Below are 23,105 nucleotides of genomic sequence, written 5' to 3' on the forward strand. Positions count from 1 at the left end.
GAACCAGAAAGTTAAACAATTAATTTAACTTGGTAGTTATACAATATCGTTATTAAAGTTCATCTGGGGCAAGTCCTCATCCTCATTAAAATGATAATGTTAGCATATAGGAACTTCAAATATTTACATGCAATAGGAGTGGATGCATTACTCCTTTCTAGTAAAATACATGATGTTTTGAAGAAACATGCCCATCCTTGCAGACATTCAATGTCAGGCTGGACGAGGCTCTGAGCAACCTTATCTAATGCAGGTGTCCCTGCTCTTCGCAGGGGACTTGGACCAAATGACCTTTAAGTGTCCCTTCCAACTCAAAAGATTCTAAGATTCTATGATAACCTTCCAGGCTTCTCCATAACAGTTTTGAAACTGAGGACAACAATTGAAGTGCCTTAATTTCATTATGTCTTAACTTCCAGACATGCTGGGCAAGTGCAGCTCACATTTTTTAAGCCAGAACAACATTAGCAGTTCTGAAAATCCAGTCTGAAGCATATCAAAGTAAAGTTCCTCAAAATGGAGACTGTCTGCAATCAGAGAATTCAAGTCTTGCAGTCAAAGTTAAGAAGTGATTCACATCCTATCTTATGAGTCACTACTAGACAAATGAACAACATCTCTATTAATATCTAGAACAAAACCACAGCATTTCATTCTACTAGCTCAAATGTAAGATTTTGTTAAAAAAACTGATAGTATTGTTTAAAAAAATCATACAGATCAGCATGAAATTAGTATGAAGAGCATTCCAAGTTATTAGGTAACAGGCTAACACCATAACCAGCAACAAGTAACCTTTTAAAAAATTGCTGGATTAAAATGAAATGACTGAATAATATGTAAAGGCCTGTCATTTTGAGGATAAGATATCCATGCACAAAATGCTATTGTCCATGGGCAAGGAAGCAAACCAAAAAGGAGACAGAACAATTCTACTCACATTCGGAGGAGGGCTTTATAAAAGGGTCGTGTAAAGAAGGCATCTAGCAAATATTGGTGTATCAGAGCAAGACCAAGGATTCGACCACTAAACCTGAACCTAGAAGACAAAGAGTTATGGTCACTGTACTGAGACTTTGTGGTTTGTATACTGCTCTGTCATCAAAACTTGTTTACACATTCAGACAGCATTTTCAAGTCAGATAGCTATGTCTAAATTGTGGTGTTGGTGTTTTTTTTCTTTTTTTCTGTTTCTTTTTTGTTCCCAAAAGAGCACAGGAAAAAAAAAAAAAGCAAATTTGCAGAGTGAGGAAAATCCCTCAGATATCTACATTGCAGCTTCTCAGAAATGTCAAATCCATACTTAACCCAATCCATACTTAACATCTGCCAGACTACGCTATTTATAAGATATCTTACAAAACATTCATTTTCTTTACACATTTTGTCTATGATTAACTTGTTCTTGTGCCACTGAGAGGCTAAAGATTCCTACACTTCCCCAGATTGACACACTCATCACTATGTTTCTGCATTCAGTGGCATTTTGCTCCCTCTTCTGACTGGTGACTATAGACCTCTGTATCCTCTGTATGTGTTTTCAAAAACAGTGGCTAGAAGCTTTTTATTTTACTTCATTTATTTTTATTTTTATTTTTTATCTCAGAGCCTCATGTCAATGTGATCACATTCATTTTCCCTTTCTGTTTCTTCTCTTTGTCTTCATTTTGATGAGTATACAAGGATGGTTGGGGCGAGTTTGATAGATTCGAAGTCATAACATCATAACAGGAGCATCTTGGCAAATCTGCTTGTGAGAATTATGATCTATTGTGAAAAATCCTACAGATGTTTGGAACTAGATTTAAGTTTAGAAGTTCATTTTTTCTTAAAATTTATGCATGCTGAGCCATGTTTTACTTTGAAAGATTAAGATTTTATTATACCTGCCTGTACAGAAGCTCTGCAAGATGTGACACAGAGCTTTCTCCTTCTGTGTATAACTGCTTGTCACAGATGCACTCCAAATCCCCTGAGGCTATACAAGAGCAGCACTGTCACTGGCACCAGCATGCCCAAGAAGGAAAGAGTGGGGTGACACTTCCATCACCACAGACAAGGTCTCTGGTCCTTCACTGCAGAAGCCAGGGATGAACAGAAAGCGCTGGCAGAAGCTTCCTAACACCCGACTGTTCTGCTTTTCTCACATGCTGCTGTACTGGAGTTCAACAGGAAGGCTGCTTCAACTTACTGGACACAGTCAACAGTTAACTTTCTATTTATTTTAAAAACTATTAATGAGATTCCTTTCAGATATTCACTCTTCACAAATAGTTTCCAGCAAATAAGAGCCCAGTACCTCTCTGTCCTACACAGATGAGCAGTTGCCACTCCATTATTACTGTATTCTGCTTACATGACAGAACTGTCTGTTGATATTCACAGCAAATGTTTATAAACTTTCAGAGATGGCATGATTTGAACTGTCTTATGAGCGTGAAAAAGAGATTAAAAAATCCTTGCCCACAATTCTGGAAGTATGAGTGTACATAGTACAGTCTTTGCTTAAGAGCTATGTAACCATCAACCCTTTAATTAAGATACCTCCAGCAGATAAACAAATATACAACAAAACCTGCTTGAAATCTCTCTTAATATTCTTAGTTGACAACAAGCCAAAATCTAATGCATTTTTTAATGCAAGGAGTTAATTTTGATTTCATGAAGTGACTGTCTGCTGAAGTACAAAAAACACAGAATGTTGTGCTGTGAGATAATCCCACAATACATGTTCCAAACCACACTTTTGCTGACCTTGTGAGAAATAAGATCATTTAAAACCACCACGAGAGAAAACAAAATGAGGAAATTCTATAGAAATGCAATTACTTTGCTGCTGGTTAAAAAGATCAAACTATGTCCTGCACATCTGAGCAAATATAAGCATTCTCTGCAAATGGGAACAGCAGAAAAGACAAAGATATCTGAAAAGCAAAGAAAAAAAAATAATTCTTACCACTCATGGTGATTGTCTACAAAAGCAGACATGGGACTTATTTGTACTGTATAGGTATCGTTGGCTGAATATTCAAATAAACCATAATATGGATTGAAGAGCTCTCTAGACACTAGGAAAAAAAATTCCCTTGAAGGTCCACTGTAGTCCAACCTTTAAAAAGAAACTTGACATTACTATACAGTGTTTATTGTGTGCAAAGAAACACTTCTTTGAATTTACATTCCTTATAGTACATTTTCCATTAAAATTTCCTAAGACTTTAACCAGAACCCTTATCCAGCAGATTGCTTAATGCCAAGGGATGTGAAGTTCTTGTGAAGATCCTCTGAAATGCAGTGACTTGGAGGACTGGAAGGAAATGCTCTATATAAAAATTTTTGGCTCCAGCTGTAATGTTGTTTTTTTTTTGTTTGTTTGTTTTTTTTGCCATGAGAATATAACCAAATAAATGGATGTGAAAGCAAGAAGTGTCTGAGGGGAGGAAGAGGAAACATGAAAAGAGGCAACATCAGACCTCTCTGCATCTGAAAAATTAAGAATGAAAATAGAAAATGACCATATTTTGACCATGCAGACTTACAACAGTAGGACAGTTGAAGGAAAATATTTCTGTTTTTCCTACCAATTGATACTACTTATGTGATTTCTCTTTCTTGGTCTAAATTTTTTCTTGTCTGCCTTCCAAGTTCAGTGCACTTAAATGTCTTTTGAAGAGCGTATTTCCTTTGTTTTTGTTGTTTTTGGGTTGGTTTTTTTTTTTCTTGCTATTCCAAGATGCCAGTACTAATGAACAAGGAATCTAAACCTCTTTTTGTATCATAAACAAACTCACTGCTGACAAAGCACTAAGTCTGAGTTTTGACATTAGTCTGCAGGTCACCAGTAAAATGAGTTAAGTATGAAGTTAATGCTTTGGTAGAGGAAGAAAACCAGAGGTTTTCCTATGGGGAGGAAAGATTACTATAGCCCTAATAAACAGATTTTCGATAGCTTGAAAATTTCATACTTGACTTTTATGAAGGTCTTGCTTTAGTACTAAGACAACACACAGACAAAAGCATCATAAAGTCAGGTTTCACATAGGACCCCTGCTACTAATGTTTTAGCTCATGAACTTTAAAAGAAGATAGACACAGATGAGAGTTCTTTCTGAGGATGACGATGTTAGGAGAATAAGAGCAAGGTACCATTATCAACTTAAGGACAAAGCCTCTTTCTTCTGTTGAAGGAAAAATATTTTCCCTTCAGTCATTTGGAAGCACTTAGCTTCTGCTAAGCTTCAGAAGCAAAGTACTGAAACAGATTCTTACCCTGGCAAGAAGGGAAGATTCCATCCTCAATTTGCAGGAAAAAATAACAGTTTGATATCATGGACACTGTCAGATCTTAGTCTTGGCACAAATACCAGATCAAGAAAGGGTTGTCTGGAAGACTCTTACGAACTTCTGGGATAATAAGACTCACTATGAAAACTGAAGATGGAACAGAAACTGTGTGCCTGACTATCAACTATTGCATACAGCTCCCTTGGTACATGTTGTTACTGTGAGTCATGCTAAATAAATCAATCAAGAGAGTCCTGCACTGTCAGTCAGATTTATCCCACAATTAAAGGCTTGGCACAAGGGTGAGAAAACTTCATACAAGAGGTATGCAACCGCACAGCAGCTGCAACTGTAGGGCATTTGGGTATTCAGGAGCAGAGAAATATGTTGTTGGCAACGTGACTCATGTCTCCTGGGAAGCACCATTAATATTTCAGATTTATCACTATAAACACAAACCAGCTTCTGCTAATAGTTCACAGAACTTAGGAAAAATAACTTTAAGAAATCATATTCTTTGCATTAAAATTTTCTTCACTTTCCCCAAATAAAGTATGAATACAAAAACCATTAAACTGGCATCGCAGTTACATGACTGTAGAAACTGAAGGTTCAAGGAAAATATAAACATTATGAGATTTACAAAAAATTGTACGAATGGCAATTAACTATGCCTGTGTTACTCACTAACATATACACCAACAAGTTTCTCAGATTGTTTTCATCTGAGAGGATTGAGTCTTACACCTCTCTACCAAGAAGAAAAGCAATGCAACAGCAAACTTCCAATGAATTTTCTTCAAAAAAAGGAGAAACAACTAGGAAAAGATTCACCTCCAGTATTTTTCCTCCTCTCCTCCACCCTGACCTGTCTTTCTACACCTAGCCAAATGAATATTTCAATGTGATACATATCCTTGCACCATCTCTGATGAAACAGTACTGTTTGCACATATCCTTTCTTCATTCACAGCACAGATTTGTAAATAGAGAATTGACCTCATTTTAATTTACTCCATTAACTCATTCTTTTCCACTAAGAAGAGAGTTTTGTTTACAGCTAGATATAGTGGAAACAGTATGTGTCATCTCCACTTCTAGGTCACTCTTCAACTTGCTGTACTAAATGATGAAATGCAAAAGCCTGATGTCTGATGAAGGGAGACAGTCTATCTGGATCAGTCTCTATTTCATATATGATTTTCAAATTTTCCCTTTCATTTTTAAATCCGAGTTGAGGCTGCAGCTGCAAAAGTGAAGGCCAGTAGGGCTTTGTAAAAGAGACCTCGTTGCTGCATCCCCACCCTGCTCCATCAATATACTGTAATCTCATCCTGCATCAGCCTCGTCATTCCAGTTCTGAGTTTCTCCTCAGACAGCATAGTGATATTATTTATATGAGCAAGTCCACACTTGGCTCTCAGCTGTCAACATTTTCAGACTTCACCAGGTCTTTATTAGCAGTAAGTAGCTCAGAGTAAACTTTAAACGGTTTTCAAAATAATCTAATCTTGTATGAGATGTCTCTATAACAACTTATCTATTTAAAAAATAGACTTGCACATTGCATGGCAATCTAGCATACTACAGCAGTCCAAGAGCTGTGTGCTGCATTTTCCTACATATCAGAGAACAAAATTTTCAACTTCTTCAGAAAAACACTCATGAAATGTGTTCATAAAAATATTTGTGCCTAGTGCAAAAGGCTTTAGGAGCTGACAAAGGGGATACAAAATAAGAGACAAAAATGGGTAATTACTACGTCGTTCCACTTACACTTGCAAAGAAAATCTGACCACATCTTGCCAAGTAACATATACCTCACAATCTATAAGAGATCAGATTTTCATCAGACATAGATTGAGCATTCTCTGAAGTGACTCTGTAATGCCAGGAAAATCTGTGTTTATTGACAACTGGCAACAGCCTAATTGCTTTGATTTGTGAAGCAGGCCCTGGCCTAGAAAGATGATGAGACCCTCCTGCAGCACTGAGGGCTTTCAGATCCTGCCATAGAAAGTAATTAGGGATTAAGCACCTAGAATGTTCTGGAAGCATTCCCTCTCCAGCAAATGGCAGCTGTCTTTTAACAGGCACTAGAGATACAATAACAGTACTGACAGAAAAGAAATATGAATAACAGAAAAAAGCAGTTTGTTTTTCTTTGCTTTCCCAGCAACTCTCTACAACACACACTAACTATTGTGAAAATTCACATAAACACATGCATTACTTCTGCAAAGGCAGGATGCATTATATTTCACAAAGCCTAAAACAGTCATCCTGAACAGCTGTATGTTCTAGGCTTGTAAATGTGGCATTTCCTGACCACAGTCCTTCCTCTTTTCACGCTAGTCCACAAAAACTTCAGCGAAACAGCACAGCTGCAAGACAGTTTTGAGATTACATTTACTTCCCTATTCTACTTACCCTTCTTCACCAACAAACGTGACATAAAGTTTATTTCTCTGCAAGTCTTTTCTTGAGTAACCCATAATCTGGTTAAAAGCATCTTCAAGCAAGTGATCTCTCCTGATTATTAATCTGAAAAGCAAAACAATATTGAAACAATAATTAATGAATATGAACCACGCTTGGAAATATCTACTTACACTAGAAGGTACAGGATGACTAGAGCCCTGATAGCCATTTTGCTAGAGAATTTGATCCACACCAGGCAGCTTCTGTCTGTTAGAACCTGGAAGCATCTACTGAACATTTCAGTAATATGTCTTCTACAAAGAAGTGTTCTTTTGATTTTTCCACCCTACTTTTTTCTTACATTAAGACCCCAGTGGGAAAAATTCTGAAATGAGCATTTTCAGTATGTCTAAAATTCTTTTGCAAGGCTAGGCCTCTAAATTAGTCTTACTGTAAGCAACAATCTAACTCTTTATGTAGAAATCAATCTCTTATCAAGGCAACAGATAAAGCTTTGTGAAAATCACCGAATGATAACTCCAAAATTGAACACTTCTACATTATCCCTAGTGTAGGTGTGATGAGACGACAAGACTAGAAGGAACAGTAATTGAGACATCCAATATAAAATAAAATAAAATATAAAAGAAACAAATTGAGACATCACATATAAAAACACTCTGAATCTTTTAATAGAAAAATTGTGAAATCAAGGAGACATCACAAAGATCTGAAATACAAGGTGAAAGAATCCTACTTACTTAAACATTTCATCCTTTGCCAAAGAACTGTGTTTAATTAGTTTCCTGAAACTTGGCTTGTCTTACATTCAAATACTGTCTTATGCATGTGTTTGATCAGTCAGTCAGACCCAAGCTTGGATCTGTGCCCCACACAGAGGCAACCTGCCCCTCCACATGCTATCTTGCAAAGCCCTTGCTGGTCTTACTGCTCATGCAGCAGTCAGTGGTTGCAGTGCGCTAGCCTGCAGAGGAGGAAGCCAGGAAACAGCAAGTGCAATAAGAAAACACAGGCAGTAGGAAAACTGCTGGAGCTGTAGTTTGAAAGTAAAGAGCACGTCAGCATGTGCTTGGGAACCCAGGGAAAACTATTTAAAGCCAAGCTGCTTTCCTGCTTTAAAAAAACCCAGTGTGATGGCAAACGGGTCAGGAAAAAAAAAAAAAAAAGTGCAAGAAATGTAATAGATCTCACAGCAAACACCATTCTCTTATACCAGCTATTTGTCCACATATTTATGACAAAATCTTCATTGATTAATCTTTAAGCATTTATGACTTAATTACATTATAGGAAAATTATGTTTGACATCTGCTTTTTAGGACTGTCTAAACATCACCATTTAAACCCCATTTTGATTGTGGAATTTTTTTTAACACAAAGAAAGTCTGAGCTCTGCATAAATTCCTGCAAAATGTAAGAAGTGACTGTTTGGGGAAAACGCATCCCTAACTGTAACAGAACAAAGGGTTTTCAAATGTTCTAACTTCTCGTAGTGGAGGGAGACAATCAGAACTTGTTTGGGAGGAAGTGTACTTTCTCATTACAGTTGATTTTGATTTGCCTAAACTATGTGAGTTTTTTACCTGGAACAAGACTTGATGATTTACAAAATTATGAAAGTATCTCTGATGATGATGATCCTTAATGTATCAGTATGTCATCACATGATTACCAACTAAACAAAAGATTTCACCTAAGCACTCCAACATTCAGAGTGCTGAACTTAAAAATATCAGCAGTTTTCTAAGGTGATACTTGGAAATGAATAATAATTTACCAGTCCTCTTTAAAGAATTTTTAAAAACTTGTAAACAACTCAGAAGAGAACACCTCTTTACCAAAGAGGACCACATGAACAACAGTGGCAAACATGTACAAAAGATAAGCACAACTGATTTTTCCAACAGAAAAAAAAACAGAGGAAAACATAATTATTTATATCACAGCAACTGCTACGATGGAAGAGTTCAGAAGCCTCCTCTTCTGGATGGCTTTTTCCAAAGCACTATTTGTCACTGTATTAACAATGTTGTTCATATAAAACTGTAGTTGGAATTGATACAGCAAAGAAGTGCCCAGAATTTGCTGTATCCTCTGCTGTGAATCACATGCTGTCATTAAATCTCTTATGACAAGCTTTATATTTCCAGAAGTGTGAGGGTAACCACAATGTCTGCATTCCTTCTAATAGGAGGATGCTTGCAGACGTGCAAGGATAGGCAAGGCAAGCTTCCTGAGCTACAAATCCAGTTTCATGAGATTCTTTAACATACTTCAATTTCCCTGGGCCTTGTCCATATCCTTTAGTCTCCAACTTTCTGTAGAAGTTTCTCAGCTTGGCTTCAAAATCTCTTTTGTAAGGAGCTGGAGCTCGGGCATTGGCACGCTGAGTACCTGCAGGAAGCAATAAGCAAAGAATGAGCTGTACTGGCATGAACTGATTAATGTCCTATCATCTCCTGAAAAGATTCCTGAAACAGCAAAAGGCATGGTATGTGTTTGGTTTAGTCACTCTTACAAATGAGTAGAAGCTGTGTATCTTCAAATCTGCTCTGTATCCAAGACATTCTCATTGCTCATTTCCAATAGTATCATCTTTCTAAAGCACATCTTAAAGAGCAAATCCAGGTGAATGCAAAAGACTGATTTAAAAAAATAGCATGATCAACTGGAAAGGCTTTTGTTTGTCAAGGACACTGAATGTCTCAGCCTCAAAACAGCTCATGCTCATGAGATACATGTTGTGCTCTGTTCTGTTTTTATTATTCTCAGCAAAACTAAGACCCCTGAAATGAAGTATAAAAATTATCACCCACTGTACTGCTGTTGAATATACCAAGCCTTATGGAAACTTATTGAAATTCCCTAGTGGAAGTTTTCCCTTGGGAAAGTACAAGGGAGAATGGAAACAGTACCAATTTTAAGTTCATGAAGCATTTTATTTGTAACTGTAGAATCATACGCAATGCTCATCTAAGTGAGCTTACTTTTGAGAACTCATTTTTGAGGGAGAGAGCTCTTTGCCAAAAATACTACATACCTCCTGCATTTATAAGTCCAGTATACACAAATCAACTGTTCTGCCTGATCTATTCTGAATATTATAACCTTCAGAACTTCCACTGGCTCTCTGGATAAATTACTTCAATTGATGTAATTGCAAGAAAGTGTGCCAAAGGGGCAGTTAGTTAACCCTAGTCCTGCTACTTTCATCTTCTAAACTCTACTATTTATTACATTAATTACTTCCTTGTGTGGGTGTGTAGACATTTCCCCAGGAACCCTAGAGCATGTTAAAAAAATTTCTCCTTCCTTACAGTATACATAGCTTATATACATTGGAGATAAACTAACAGGTCTACAAGACACAAGAAATACAGACAAAGAGCTTAGAAGCATGTGCTTTAAATGATACCAGTTCTTACATGAGCTTTCTTTTGGCTGTCTGTAAACAGAGAAACTAAGCGAATACAAAAATGCTATGAGTGAAAACATGATAACATAATATTTACAGTTATAAGACAGGGAGAACATGCATCCTTTCAGCCTTTGCTTGCAGAGCCACATCATATATGGGTCTGAGATGAAAAGCAAGCAGAGCATCCTGCGGAAGTGGTTGCTGGAGGAAGCCACACAGTCAGTCTCACTGCAGAGACCAGACAGTGCAGGCAAGATCTGTATTAACACTGCCATTCACTGGTGTTCAGAAGACCTGCCTAACCAGAAAGACACTTCCACTTGTTCTAGGCTTAGAGTAACACATGGGAGGCATGGCAAGTGTCAGAGAATCCTCAGAGCACCAATGGCAATATGAAGGAATCCTCTGGAAAAGCAAATCATGGTCACTGATTAAACTATAGTGGTTATCCTACATTACTGAGAGTGCAGAGGGTTTCTAACCATACAATCTCTCAGTTGAACTATCTGGAATACTTAAAGAAATCTGAAACTATAAACAGCCTTTTAATTATTGGCTTTTTTTCCGTAATTTGTTTATTCTACTTTGGGTCAAAGTAGGCACAAAAATGTAGTCACCAAAAAATAACAAAAGCTTACTACAAACTTAACCCCTGAAGGAAATTATTGCTAAGAGATACCAAAGAACATAAATTTGGTAATGCATTACTTCATGGCTCAGAAACCAGCAGCACATTATTCTGACAGCAATTACAAGTTTCTCATTACAAATTACATGCACATGCCAAGAAATTCCTGGACAATTATAGTGATTACCTCTGCCTTGAGAACAAAAGATGTTAGTGGAAGAGCTAAAAAATGCAAGATGTGATAATCACATTTGATTTTTAAAGTGTTTATATTCTAAAACAGATATAAAGAGCAGCTTCATGATTATTCATCTTCCCCAAAAGAGAAAGTACAAATGATAGTGACTAATTTAAACAATGGCTCCTTAATATGCAACCTCTTGCAGTACAGCACAGCCAGTTTAGCTGATGAGAAAACAGAGCCTCCATAGAAGTCAGGGTTCATTTATAATTCCTGATCAAAAAAAGATATAGGACTTCATTTGTACACCAAGACAAACATGCACTCTTGCAGACAAACAGGGAGATTCAATGGCCACTGTATCTTTTTCTGTGCAACAGAATAGAGATTACAATTTTAAGGAGGATGAGACTAAAGCCATCATTGTTCATCCTTTTACTGCGTGCTACTTCTTAGAGAAACAGAGGAGAGTATCACACGTTAAAGATTAAACACACTTCGTTGGACTGAAACTTGGCCCAGCATGCTTTGGTGCATGTACTAATAACAAAGAAATTACAACTCTGAAAACAAAAACTGTTTTTACTCCTTAAGAGAATGCTAGGTTTGCAATTGAAAGTAAGATGCATACATACATATTTTCAATCTTACTTTCTTTGCAAAGGAGGGAAACAGTTCTAGTTAAGTCATCTATGCATCCAAAACATCAAATATACATATTATATCATTATGGAAGAATGCCATAAGATTATATAAGATAGTTTCTCTAAATTGATCTTTGCCTATGAGGTCCCATGCCCAGTGCTACCACTCAGGACATTTTTATGTCCTTTTAGACTGGCTGCCTACAAAAGTATAGCAGTTTCTCCTATTGACTGTAGACAGAGAAATGCCCATAAAAACCACAACACCTTTGCTGGTGAAATGTTCTTATTGTCTGGAACTACCCAGGGTTGGTTGCATCCCAAACGTTTTCTATATTTTTATTCCCTAATTTTTAGGAGTCATCCTAAGCCACATTTGATAAACTGTAGTGATTTTATTCAATTTACCTACTATTATATTCCTGAGAAGTCATACTGACATCTGTGAATTTCACATTACCATACTTGGTCTTCAGAGATGAAAAGGAATTTGAAATAGTTTAGTTTTTATTAACAACATAATTAGCTAATATGTGAAACATCAATTTCATTCCATTCTGATGTGTGCATTTCCAGACAGCTGCAAGACGCTCTCTTTTGACCTCATGTTAAGAGAAAACAATCTGCCTTTACATGTTATTGTTATTATTTACTATCCAACAAACAGTGGAATTTCAGTGTATACTTACTAGATCTCACGTTTTTATTTTTCTAGGTATTGGGATCTTAGCATTAGCAGTCATTCAGTTGTTTGACATCAGTGAAGAACAAGTTTACATGTTTTTACAAGTCAGAACAATAATCACAAACTCTGAAGCTGGAATATACCTATCTTTTTTACTGGCAGAACATCTTGCTGGCAGCCCAAGGCAAAGGTTCATGTTTGACAGTCAAATTCAATCACACTGGCTGGTTTTGCTCAAAAATAGGACTAGATCTTTGTTGTTGCTGGAGCTACAGAACTTGGATTTTCAGAAAGGCGAGAAGTCATTATATGCAGCATAATATAAACTTAATTATGGGACTGGCTCTACGGCAATATTTTACAAATATCACCATTATAAAAATACTGCAATGGACAATGACAGCAATTACAAGTTCACTGCTTCAGCTCATCTAAGTAAAAGCTGGGAACTGTCACGGGAAACATGTTTGGTTGTAATTTCCAAATGCTCCGTTTTAGGCTGCTATGAAATTGAATTTGGAAAGCAAACTAAAAATTACAGTCAAACAATTTGTCTTTGTTCTTTGATTTCTGGAAAGGCAGCAGGAGTGTGATACTGATCTAGAACTGATCTTTACTTAGTATGAGAAATGGTTTCTTATAGACTTGTGCCTGAGAAACTTACCTGGAGAGTTCTGGGGTGAGGACACTGGTGAACCTCTTGGGGACTGGCAATAACTGGGATGAAGTAAGGCATGTGGCGGCACATATGACATTATCTCCTCTTCAAACAAGCTTGTAAATAGAAGCACATTTTAAAAAGCAACACATTTATTTGCATGAATAGAAGATATCTTTCTAAAAATAAGTATCTATTTAATCTGTTTTCTTTGTTAGTTACTTGCCTATTTCCACTACGCACACTTAATAGTCATATAGAGTCTTAGAATATTACTGCCATTCCCACTGAAACACATGGAAAGCAATAATTACTGCTAAATACTGTGAAATAATACACGATATGAAATATGTTTGTTTTCAATACTAAAATACACTTAATACACTTGCTTCATTTGTGTTTCCTCTTTTTTTTTTTTTTTTTTTTTTCCCCATTTGCACTGTTATTAGAAAAGGGTCAAAAACCTTAGTCATGATTTCCTAGAAAAAAAATCTATAATACTGCACAAAGACCAGGAACAAAGGCAAATATTCTAAGTCTAAGTCTCCAGGGCTAAGATTCACATCTGAAATTGTTGAATGTACTGAACAGTAAGTTTTTTGGTTTTATAGGTTATTGCCTTGTCTTTACTGTTGATTAAACTGGGTATTGCATTTATTCTGTAAAGACTATTTCACGCCTCATCTAGGATTGTCACACGTTTAAAAGAGAAACAATAAGCATTTTGCAGGTCAATAATTTTATCTGTGTACATAGTGACAATATATATATTAAAATTTCAGTTTCTTCACAACATTGATAGAGGCAAATCCACAAAAAGATAAAAATTTATTTTCAAAAATTCAGCTACAGAAAAAAAAAATCACAAGCCATTCTTTTGTTGTAGAGCTTAAAAGTAGTGTTTAAATAAATTATGTTTCTTACTAAGTTTGTTCAAAGAACAAATAACTAGAGCAATTCTTTGCATGAGATTTTTATTGAAATTTATTTTTTTTGGTAGTTCTTAAATTCGTTACCTCGTGGTGTTCTCCTCAAAAATATACTCTGATGCTGAAAACATGATAATATCTAAACCACTCCTTCAATCTTGGATTAAATGAAGAGATGATGATTTTTGTTAAGATGATTATTATTATTATTCAGCATTACTTATAATGCTGAATATTAAATAACATGTTTAGAAGAACAAACTGAAAGATTTTATTCTTAGCAATGTAATATCACTTTCAAAGTGATGCATTGTATCTCATTCAGTTTCTAAAAACATAGCTTCTTGAGTGTTTTTTTTGCTAGCCGCAACTTTATTTCTACTGAAGTACTTGAAAAAAATGTACAGTGTTCCCCAGCAATAGAAGTATCAGAAATAATGATTCCACCCAATCGTTCACGAGACCACAGAGTTCTTCACAAGATAATTACGCCACTCCTAATCCCTATACAACTACAGAAACAGTGATAGAGAAAGGGATACAGTCTTTCCCATGGACATACAGCCAGCCAAAATACTGAATTCCAGCATCATGAACCTGAGGAAGACTGATTCATTACAATTAGCGTGCAGTTTTATCATGGTTTCTTAGAGGAGTCATGACAATACTCTGCCAAAAGATTTTGTTAGAAGTAGAAATCTATAAAGATTAAATACAGGTAGGAAAAGAAATTTTTGTATCTTGGTACACCATTATTTTAACACAGCCCATCTTTATTCCTACACCAGTATTTACACACAGTAACAATAAACTTGCAATAACCCAGTCCAGTTCTGAGGTTTAACATGCAACATTTTAGGGAACTAATGGATGCACAATTAACATTTTATCATTAATACATCCTTGAAGCAATGGCATTGCAAGTTAATTACTAAAATGGAAAGAAAATCAAAGCAAAACTTTTCACGTAAGTATTTTTAGAAAAACAAAACCAGAACAAAACAAAAACCTAGAGAAGAGAAATAAAAGAATACGAAGAATATGAAGTTTTTCTGGGATTGCACTAACTCTTTGACTTTTCTCTTAAAGATTAACTATACTGATGATTGATTTCAATAATACAAATAATTGATTTCCTACAAAGGAAAGTTTGAAATAAAAATCTTGACTTTTCCTTATTTCACTAAATGGGTGCACACTACTGTCTGGAAGACTCCTCAGCAGCTGCCACAGCATATTCCATACATGCACAGAAAGCAGTAGCACCTACCTGAGTAACATGACAAGGTCTGCATCACTGGATAAACGCACCAAGCCAGGCGTTCCCTCTGTCCGGATGAACTGGATCTTCTCCCTGTGTAAGTCAAAAAGAGTTACAAAATATCTGATGTACACCCCAGTAAAATAGAGAAGTACAGGGTATATCATAAAAACCTCTAGGCTACGCGTCTGGACTTCAGAAACCATTTTTTCCCCTGCCACAGCATATGCACGTGAGTACTAAAATATTACAACTAAAAAGCTAATTTGTTCTGAACAATAATCCGTTTCCTTCACTGATTCAATGCTTGAGGTACTGCAGACATGCAACCAAAAAAATGAGTTCTTCAAGTTCACACCAGCGGTGGCCCTGAATTCAGAGCAGTAGGCCAAGGCCTGTGGGAGGATGTTACTATTCAGAAAGTGAACTGTTTGAAGCAGTGTACAAATGTACAAATGTAAGCCATATGTTACAATGCTCTTATGATTTCCAAAGTGGGATTTTCAAAAGATGTTGCATTTAGCACATCTTTCAGAGAACCCTTGCACTGTTTCTCAATCTCTGCTTCACCCAAGTACTCAACTCTCCTCTCAGACCCAATCTGGACACTACTGTGGAATCTATGCATCCTAAACACTGTGCATAACAACACTCTGGATTGTTGTGATATCACTATGGATTTTTAGTATCTATATTGAATATAATGATTTGGATTATTCCTGTTCTCTCTACAGTCTGTAGAGTTTTTTCCTGTATTCTAAAATGAAAGGACATCCTATTCGTTTTCTATTAGTAAAAGATAGAATTTCTCTCTACCACCATCATCATATAGAAGTATAGGCTGCAGACAGGGTGGTCATCAATGGTTGTATGTCCAGGTGGAGGCCGGTAACGAGCAGCGTCCCCCAGGGGCCTTTCTTGGGATCTTTAACATCTTTATCAATGACATTGATGATAGAATCAAGTGTACCCTCAGCAAGTTTGCTGACAACACCAAGCTGAGTGGTGTGGTTGACACGGTGGAAGGAAGGGACGCCATTCAGAGGGTCCTCAACAGGCTTGAAAGGTGGGCCCAAGTGATCTTAATGAGATTCAACACAGCACAGTGCAAGGTTTTGCACTTGGGCTGGAGGAATCCCAGGCATCCATACAGACTGGAAGGAGCAGTCCTTGAGAGCAGCCCTGCAGAGAAGACCTGGGCGTCCTGATGGATGAAAAGCTTAACATGAGCCAGTAGTATGCTCCTGCAGCTCGGAAAGCAAATAGCATCCTGGGCTCCATCAAAAGAGGAGTGGCCAGCAGGGAAAGGGAGGTGATTGCCCCCCTCTGCTCTTGTGAGGCTCCATCTGAAGTACTGTGTCCAGGTCTGGAGCCCCCAGTACAAGAAAGACAGAAAGCGGTTAGAGAGGGTCCAGAGGAGGGCCACAAGATGATCAAGGGACTGGAGCACCTCCCCGATGAAGACAGGCTGAGGGAACTGGGCTTGTTCAGCCTGGAGAAAAGAAGGCTGCGGGGTGACCTCATTGCAGCCTTTCAGTACCAAAAGGGACCCTAGAATCAGAAGGGGAACCAACTCTTTGAAAGGGTTGATAACTGCAGGACAAGAGGAAATGGTTTTAAGTTGAAGGAGGGAAGATTTAGGTTGGATGTCAGGGGGAAGTTCTTTACAGAGAGAGTGGTGAGGTGCTGGAACAGGCTGCTAAGAGAGGTTGTGGATGCCCTGTCCCTGGAGGTGTTCAAGGCCAGGTTGGATGGGGCCCTGGGCAGCCTGGTCTAGTATTAATTGGGGATGTTGGTGGCCCTGCATGTGCCAGGGGGGATGGATGGGTCCCTTCCAACCCTGGCCATTCTGTGATTCTGTGATCATATAATTTGGATTCACTGTTAACATGGAAAAGAAAACCAAATGCAAACGCACATAATAAAAATCCTAAAGGATAAAACCAAACAAACAGAAAAAAGCTCCACAGAAGAACAGTGATACTGGCTTAGCTCAGAGGTCCATCTACCCCACTGGCCCACTGAAAGTGACAAGGACAAAAGAGTGAAGACAAGAGTGCTGGCAGCAGCATGCAGCTATAATATGCATTTCTGGAGCACATAATTTCATGCACAAGTTTCATCCAAAAGGTCAAGCCAAATTTCTTGCCACCTGTCTCTAAAAACACTGTGCAAAAGACATTCTCAAACAATTAACCTAACATAAATTTCCTGACAACTTTCACCACATATGCAGCATATTCAAGGGTCAAAAGGGGCACATCCAAGTTGTACGTGCTTGCAGTGGTGGCTGTAGTAATTCAGTGTTTCCCTGTGAAGACAGGCACTGAAGGTCAAGCAACCACTTCATCAACCCTGTGGTCTCAATCCATCAAGAACCAAAATCAGTATGTTAACCCCAAAGTTTCACCAGTGCAGTGCCGAGCCAAAGCTAACACACACTGCCCACCTATGAGCATGGCCCCATCATGCCCAGGGCAGGGATGTCTGGACAGTTCTAGAGCCTACTCCAATTTACATTGATGCCCAAATAGAAAGGTTTGAAGAAACGAATGGTAGATTTAAAAAGACATCTTAGTATTCAGTTAGCAACACCAGAAATCACAAAAATATTTTCTGGGTTAATGTTTGCAGCTCTCCAAATAAATGCAATCGATAACTTCTCAGGAGTTACCACTGAGAATTGTGATCCGAATGACAATTTTTAAGTATATGCCTTTTATCCCCTGCTAGGATATAAATCATATGATTAGCACCTTTGCCTGAAGCCTTTTATTTAATTTTCCCTTCATTTTCTAATAGTACATTTCTTCTCTTTCCCTAAACTTTATTTCAGGGAGTTTAACAGAAATACAAAAAAGAAATATTGGCTGCAGCTTTATGGATATGTTGTCTTTCACAGGCCAAAATTCTACAATTTGTTATGTGCCACTGCCAACTTTAATGACAGAAACTAATTTAGATTAAGCATTTTGTATTAGACTGGACATAGCAGACTGCCCAAATTTTAATACCTGAGTGAATGATTCCTGGTAAGATCTGGTTGACGCTCTTGTAGAATTTCAAAGATGTTGGGCTGCCGCAGAAATGCAACAATCTTGTCATTGTAAGCTGAAAATACCAACAAAAACATTGTACTGAAACAACTATATACTAAAAGACAGGATGAAATTCCTTCTTAGCTTTGAACAATGACCGTGAATTTCACTTTTACAGTTATTAGCTTATCATTACTGCATTAATTTGTATTTATTGTATAAGGCTACTCATAGTGCTATCACAGGGAACACATCTGATTGTGAATGAGATCTGATTATGACAAATCCTTTCCATTGTTAATTAACAGTGCTAACTTTTTTAGCAATTCTTATTACCTTTTATCAATCACACTCTTAGCTGAAGTCAAACTAGAGTATTCATTGCTGGTATTAATTCAAGGTTCTTAAGTTTCCACTGCACTGAACCATTCTCACTCATATAAAGGAAATGTGAAGTGACACAAAGCACAAGACATTGCTTACTCTGCTATTATAAATTAAAATATGAGTCAGGGCAATGGAGAATTTAACATCTTATTTTATAACAGTGTGTTTAATAGCAATGTAGACAAGGTTCTTTCTTCAGCTACCTTCAGCATCCCCTTCCAATCTGTTTGGTGTGACTGTAATCTCTACAGGCCCTTGGAGAGATGTGACTGGTGAAAGAGTGATGAACTGCCCTCTGGAGATGCCGGATTGCACTAATAGACCAGACTGAGAACTTAATTTATAGATGTAAATATAATGTCATTCATCTCATCATTTGTATGACACCTGAAACCTACAGAGCTAGGCAAGAAAACAAGATGACTATAACCACAGACATTATAAAGCTCTTACAGGCTGGATGTAGGGTAACTAGGTGAATATTTTAAAACTCTTCCTCTGAGAAGTAATAGTCTTTTGTTGTTATTCATACTAAGATTCTGCATAAGTTTCAGAAATGCAGTGTATCCAAACAGATGGCTGTATATCCAGGCTCCTTCTCAAGCCTTAACTCATCCAGGTTTGTGTGCTTACAGTAACGTTATCTGCTAGTGGAACATGGCTTTTCAAGGCTTTTACTAGACATATATTCATCAATTCCAATTACTCAAAGATTAACGTTACTCCTTTTCTTCTTTATAACTTTGCAAAAAGACAGAAATAAAAGATTAGAGATTAAAAGATTAAAGAACTTATAGTTCAATGATATCCATGCATTCTTGATGTTATTTTTAGAATTTTAAGACCAGGTGAAAATAAAATATTAAACTCTCTTCCATTTTCAACATGTAACAAACACTACTCAAAGCTAAACATACTTCTGATGGTATAAGCATTTCCACAGCTGACTTACAGCCAACTCATAATTTGGCTATGTTTCTCAATTATTAACAGAGAGAAGTAAGTTACAGTCATTCAGGAGCCTTCCAAGAACAGCTGATTAAAGCTAGTCAGAAGTAGAGAAAAACAATTCATATATAATGAAAGGAGTACCTATTTTTTTTGGTGAATTTTTAAAATGTATTCTCTTAGCTACGTATTCATTTTTCTAAAGAGATTTTAGGACACGTTTCATGTTGGTGGTGTTCAATCCATTCTCAAACATTAAACAATCAATGGAAACACCCATATTCTAAACCCAGCTGAGGGAACTGGGATTGCTTAGTCTGAGAAGAGAAGGAGACTCAGGAGGGACTTTATAGCTCTCTACAACTACCTGGAGGAGGTTGTGGTGAGGGGTGGGAGGGCTGCCTCTTCTCCTGCATACCTAGCGATAGGACTAGAGGGAATGCATTCAAACTGCACCAGGGCAGGTTCATGTTGCATACTGCAAAAAATTTCTTCTTTCAAAGAGCAGTCAGGTGCTCGAATGGGTTGCCCAGGGAGGTGGTTGAGTCCTCATCCTTGGAAGCATTCAAGAAACATTTAAATGTTCTGCTACGAGACATGGTTAGTGGGGAAATATTGCTAGTAGGTGGGCAGTTGGACTAGATGAGCTTGAAGGTCTTTTCCAACTTCAGTGACTCTATGATTCTATGATTCTATTCTAATCCTCACTTACTGCTGAGGCTGAAGTGTATGCACACTATGTACACAGCAAGGAGAAGGATTTAAATTTGCAGAGATTTTCAAGTAAACATGGCAAGTACAAAGATCCAGTTATAGTCAATCGGATTAATTTATTTTGATTTAGCACAATGCGACAGCTGTTAGATTCAATAAGCTAAATTCTCTTCTTGGTGGCATAGGAATCAGTAACTTTGTGTGTATGTAACTGAGAATAGAAGTTAAGCTAATGACTAATTCCAAGCTGATTAACACTTTATGGAATCTTGCCAAAAGAGATACGCAGAAGTTCTACAAAATCACTTGAAATACCCAATTAGGACACAACCTTGCTTCAGCTCTTCCTGTCACCACTTAGACTAGTGGGATTAGGAAACTCAGAACAAGTAGGATTTTTACATCAATTGTTCAATTCTGCATGGACACTTTCTGTTATTATTCCTGCAGGTTGCAACTGACTGATTAGACAGAAGTAGTCCTAACAAACTGTAACTTCCACCCACCTCTACCAAATGAAAAACAACAGTGAAGACAGATGTGACACATTCAGTCACGGAGTACTTCTCTGAAAAGAGGCCATACGCTGACTTACCCACTGGAACCACATCCTGGTACTGAGCTCTGCTGACTGTATTGAATGTACTAGACGGTCTTGGTAGAACTGGTGGTCCTGCATGACGAGAGTCCTCTCCAACCTGAAAACGTACAAGTAAACACAATCAGTGTTTCTTTGTCAGCATATACTTAGGTGTACAATAGAACAGTATTTAAGTGAGTGCATATGACTTAAAATTAAACATAAACACAAATTTTCTGCTGGATCACAATTCCCAATAATCAATGCAGAAGGGATCACCTATCTTGTAAGAGAATTACTAGTAAAACATTATTTATTATATTAGACAAGTAAAATCAAAACCATTTCTTTCCAAGTTTATTACTCTTTTTAAATAATAGTCCCATTCTGAAAAATAAATTCTCCTCTAAAATTCAAGCTGGGAAATTTTCAGGGAGTAATTTTGTACTTCATATACATCCTTACCCATATTAAAAGTTATAAAGATCAAAATGCAGCTCTTTCATTAGCACCATAACCACTCATGAGCAGAATTTCCCTAAACTCAAACTGGAAAGAATTCTGTGGCTAAAACAGCAACATAAAGTGAGTTCACATTCAGTCAAATTAAATGAGTCCAAAACTGGTAAAAACATTTCTTAAAATCACTCAGGAGAACTGTTGTGAATTCTTTGTGTGTTTACCTTCTGGAAGTGAAACATACAGCATATCAACATTTTCTAGTGCAGAACCATAACATAAAATTGTTCCTCGTGGCATATGTGATGCTGGGTCAACTTCTACAATTTACTATATGCTGAGATTTCAGTCATTTCTACTGTGTCATATTTTGTATTTTATCTACATAAGGCATTTTGTTCAACCATTTTTTCATTCTCTTGGACATTTATTGTTTACTTTTCTCTCCCTCTGCCTATAGATAATTGTTACTATGTGAACTACACTTCCACATTCCAGAGAATTCCAAAAAAATTCAAGTGCAAAAGATCAAATAATTATAAAGGTTTTGTTAAATCCAGACTCTGGCATCACAATGAAGTAAAAGACCTGAAGTAACTCCCAAGGTCTTTCTGCCCTCCAATAATACTCTCTCTGGAAAAAAAAAAAATAATAATAACAGTAATTTCCTTTAGGCATTGTGCTGGAAAAAGAATGGCATTATTATTAGCTCCAGCTTCACGCTGCAGTTCAGCTTTAGCTAAAAAGGCATTCCTTACACTGGCTATTGTTTGTTTTAGATCATCTCCCTATAAAAACTGGGTCAACAGCTTCATAACATCAAAGTTTGTGGCAAGGCAAATCCAAATAAAGTATTTTGAGAATTTTTTTCATTAAATACTCATCTTTCTGCAATAACATAGAGTTCCATAATACAATGGCTTTAAAATACCTGCAAATACGCAATATTTAAGTCGTAAGAGCTGAAGAAAACATACTCAGTCTCATACATATGCACAGTAATAAACATCATTACATTATCAGTCTCCGAATGGGAATACTGTTTTGAATTGCTGTTTGAGATTTCTATGTGGTGCTGTACTTATATTTAAAATAGAGCCACAACTGTAATCGTACGAAATAAATATTTCTAAACTGGCATTAAGAAACAGATTAAGCAATTTCATTTATCTAATCTAGATGGAGTTCAATATTCCAGCAGAAAATTAGCACTGTTCATATGCAGTATATGTGCAGACTTCCTGTAAGATGAACTACACTTATGCTGCAGTACTGACAACTTCAGCAGAACAGCTCATCTGTCTCTCTCTATTTTGAATGCAGATACTGAAGTCCAGAAGAAACATAATCTGCATATCACTTTGGTGAAATAAAAAAAAAAACTTGTTATGTTCTCTTATAAATCAGTAGGAACAGAAAAACTTGATTTGTCTAGTGGAACATCTGAACAGCTATATGAAGACAATTTCAGCTGTCTTGCCTGCTACAAGATGCCAGTGCCTACACCACATAACCACACTGACAGATAATACTATTTAAAATCATTCATAAAATATACCTTACACTGAGGATGGCCATGGGAAGTATCCTTGACAACTAAGCCACATTCATACAGGAAATGATAACATACACAACCAATGGTAAAACACTCCCTGCAGCTCAGTGGAAGCTCCGATAGAGAAGTAAGCAGAGCAGATTCATGCACCGAAACAGATCTCTGTCAGAACTTGATGTGCCACGACACTGAGCTAAAAATAGGATAAATCAGAGCATCTCACAAGTCATAACACATATCTTTTAATTCCTGTCATGGGATAGCCCTCCTCTGAAAAGAGGAATCACAGCCAGC

At 37.1% G+C, this 23,105-nt stretch overlaps 1 protein-coding gene across 5 annotated transcripts in view; it reads right to left on the bottom strand.

The window, feature by feature from the left end:
* Window positions 1-23,105, bottom strand: part of HECW2 (HECT, C2 and WW domain containing E3 ubiquitin protein ligase 2) — a 149,950-nt gene that overhangs the window by 12,194 nt on the left and 114,651 nt on the right. For all 5 annotated transcript variants that reach the window (XM_085227670.1, XM_085227671.1, XM_085227673.1 and 2 more), the window contains 8 exons: window positions 20,813-20,915; window positions 18,145-18,241; window positions 15,140-15,223; window positions 12,947-13,056; window positions 9,000-9,120; window positions 6,715-6,828; window positions 2,957-3,109; window positions 941-1,039 (listed from right to left, as the gene is read on the bottom strand). In XM_085227670.1, the coding sequence (XP_085083796.1) occupies window positions 941-1,039; window positions 2,957-3,109; window positions 6,715-6,828; window positions 9,000-9,120; window positions 12,947-13,056; window positions 15,140-15,223; window positions 18,145-18,241; window positions 20,813-20,915 (881 nt within the window). The remainder of the gene's footprint in view (window positions 1-940; window positions 1,040-2,956; window positions 3,110-6,714; window positions 6,829-8,999; window positions 9,121-12,946; window positions 13,057-15,139; window positions 15,224-18,144; window positions 18,242-20,812; window positions 20,916-23,105) is intronic.

The sequence above is a fragment of the Meleagris gallopavo genome, chromosome 7 (genome assembly GCF_905368555.1).
Source record: "Meleagris gallopavo chromosome 7, MGAL_WU_HG_1.1, whole genome shotgun sequence".
NCBI lineage: Eukaryota > Metazoa > Chordata > Aves > Galliformes > Phasianidae > Meleagris > Meleagris gallopavo.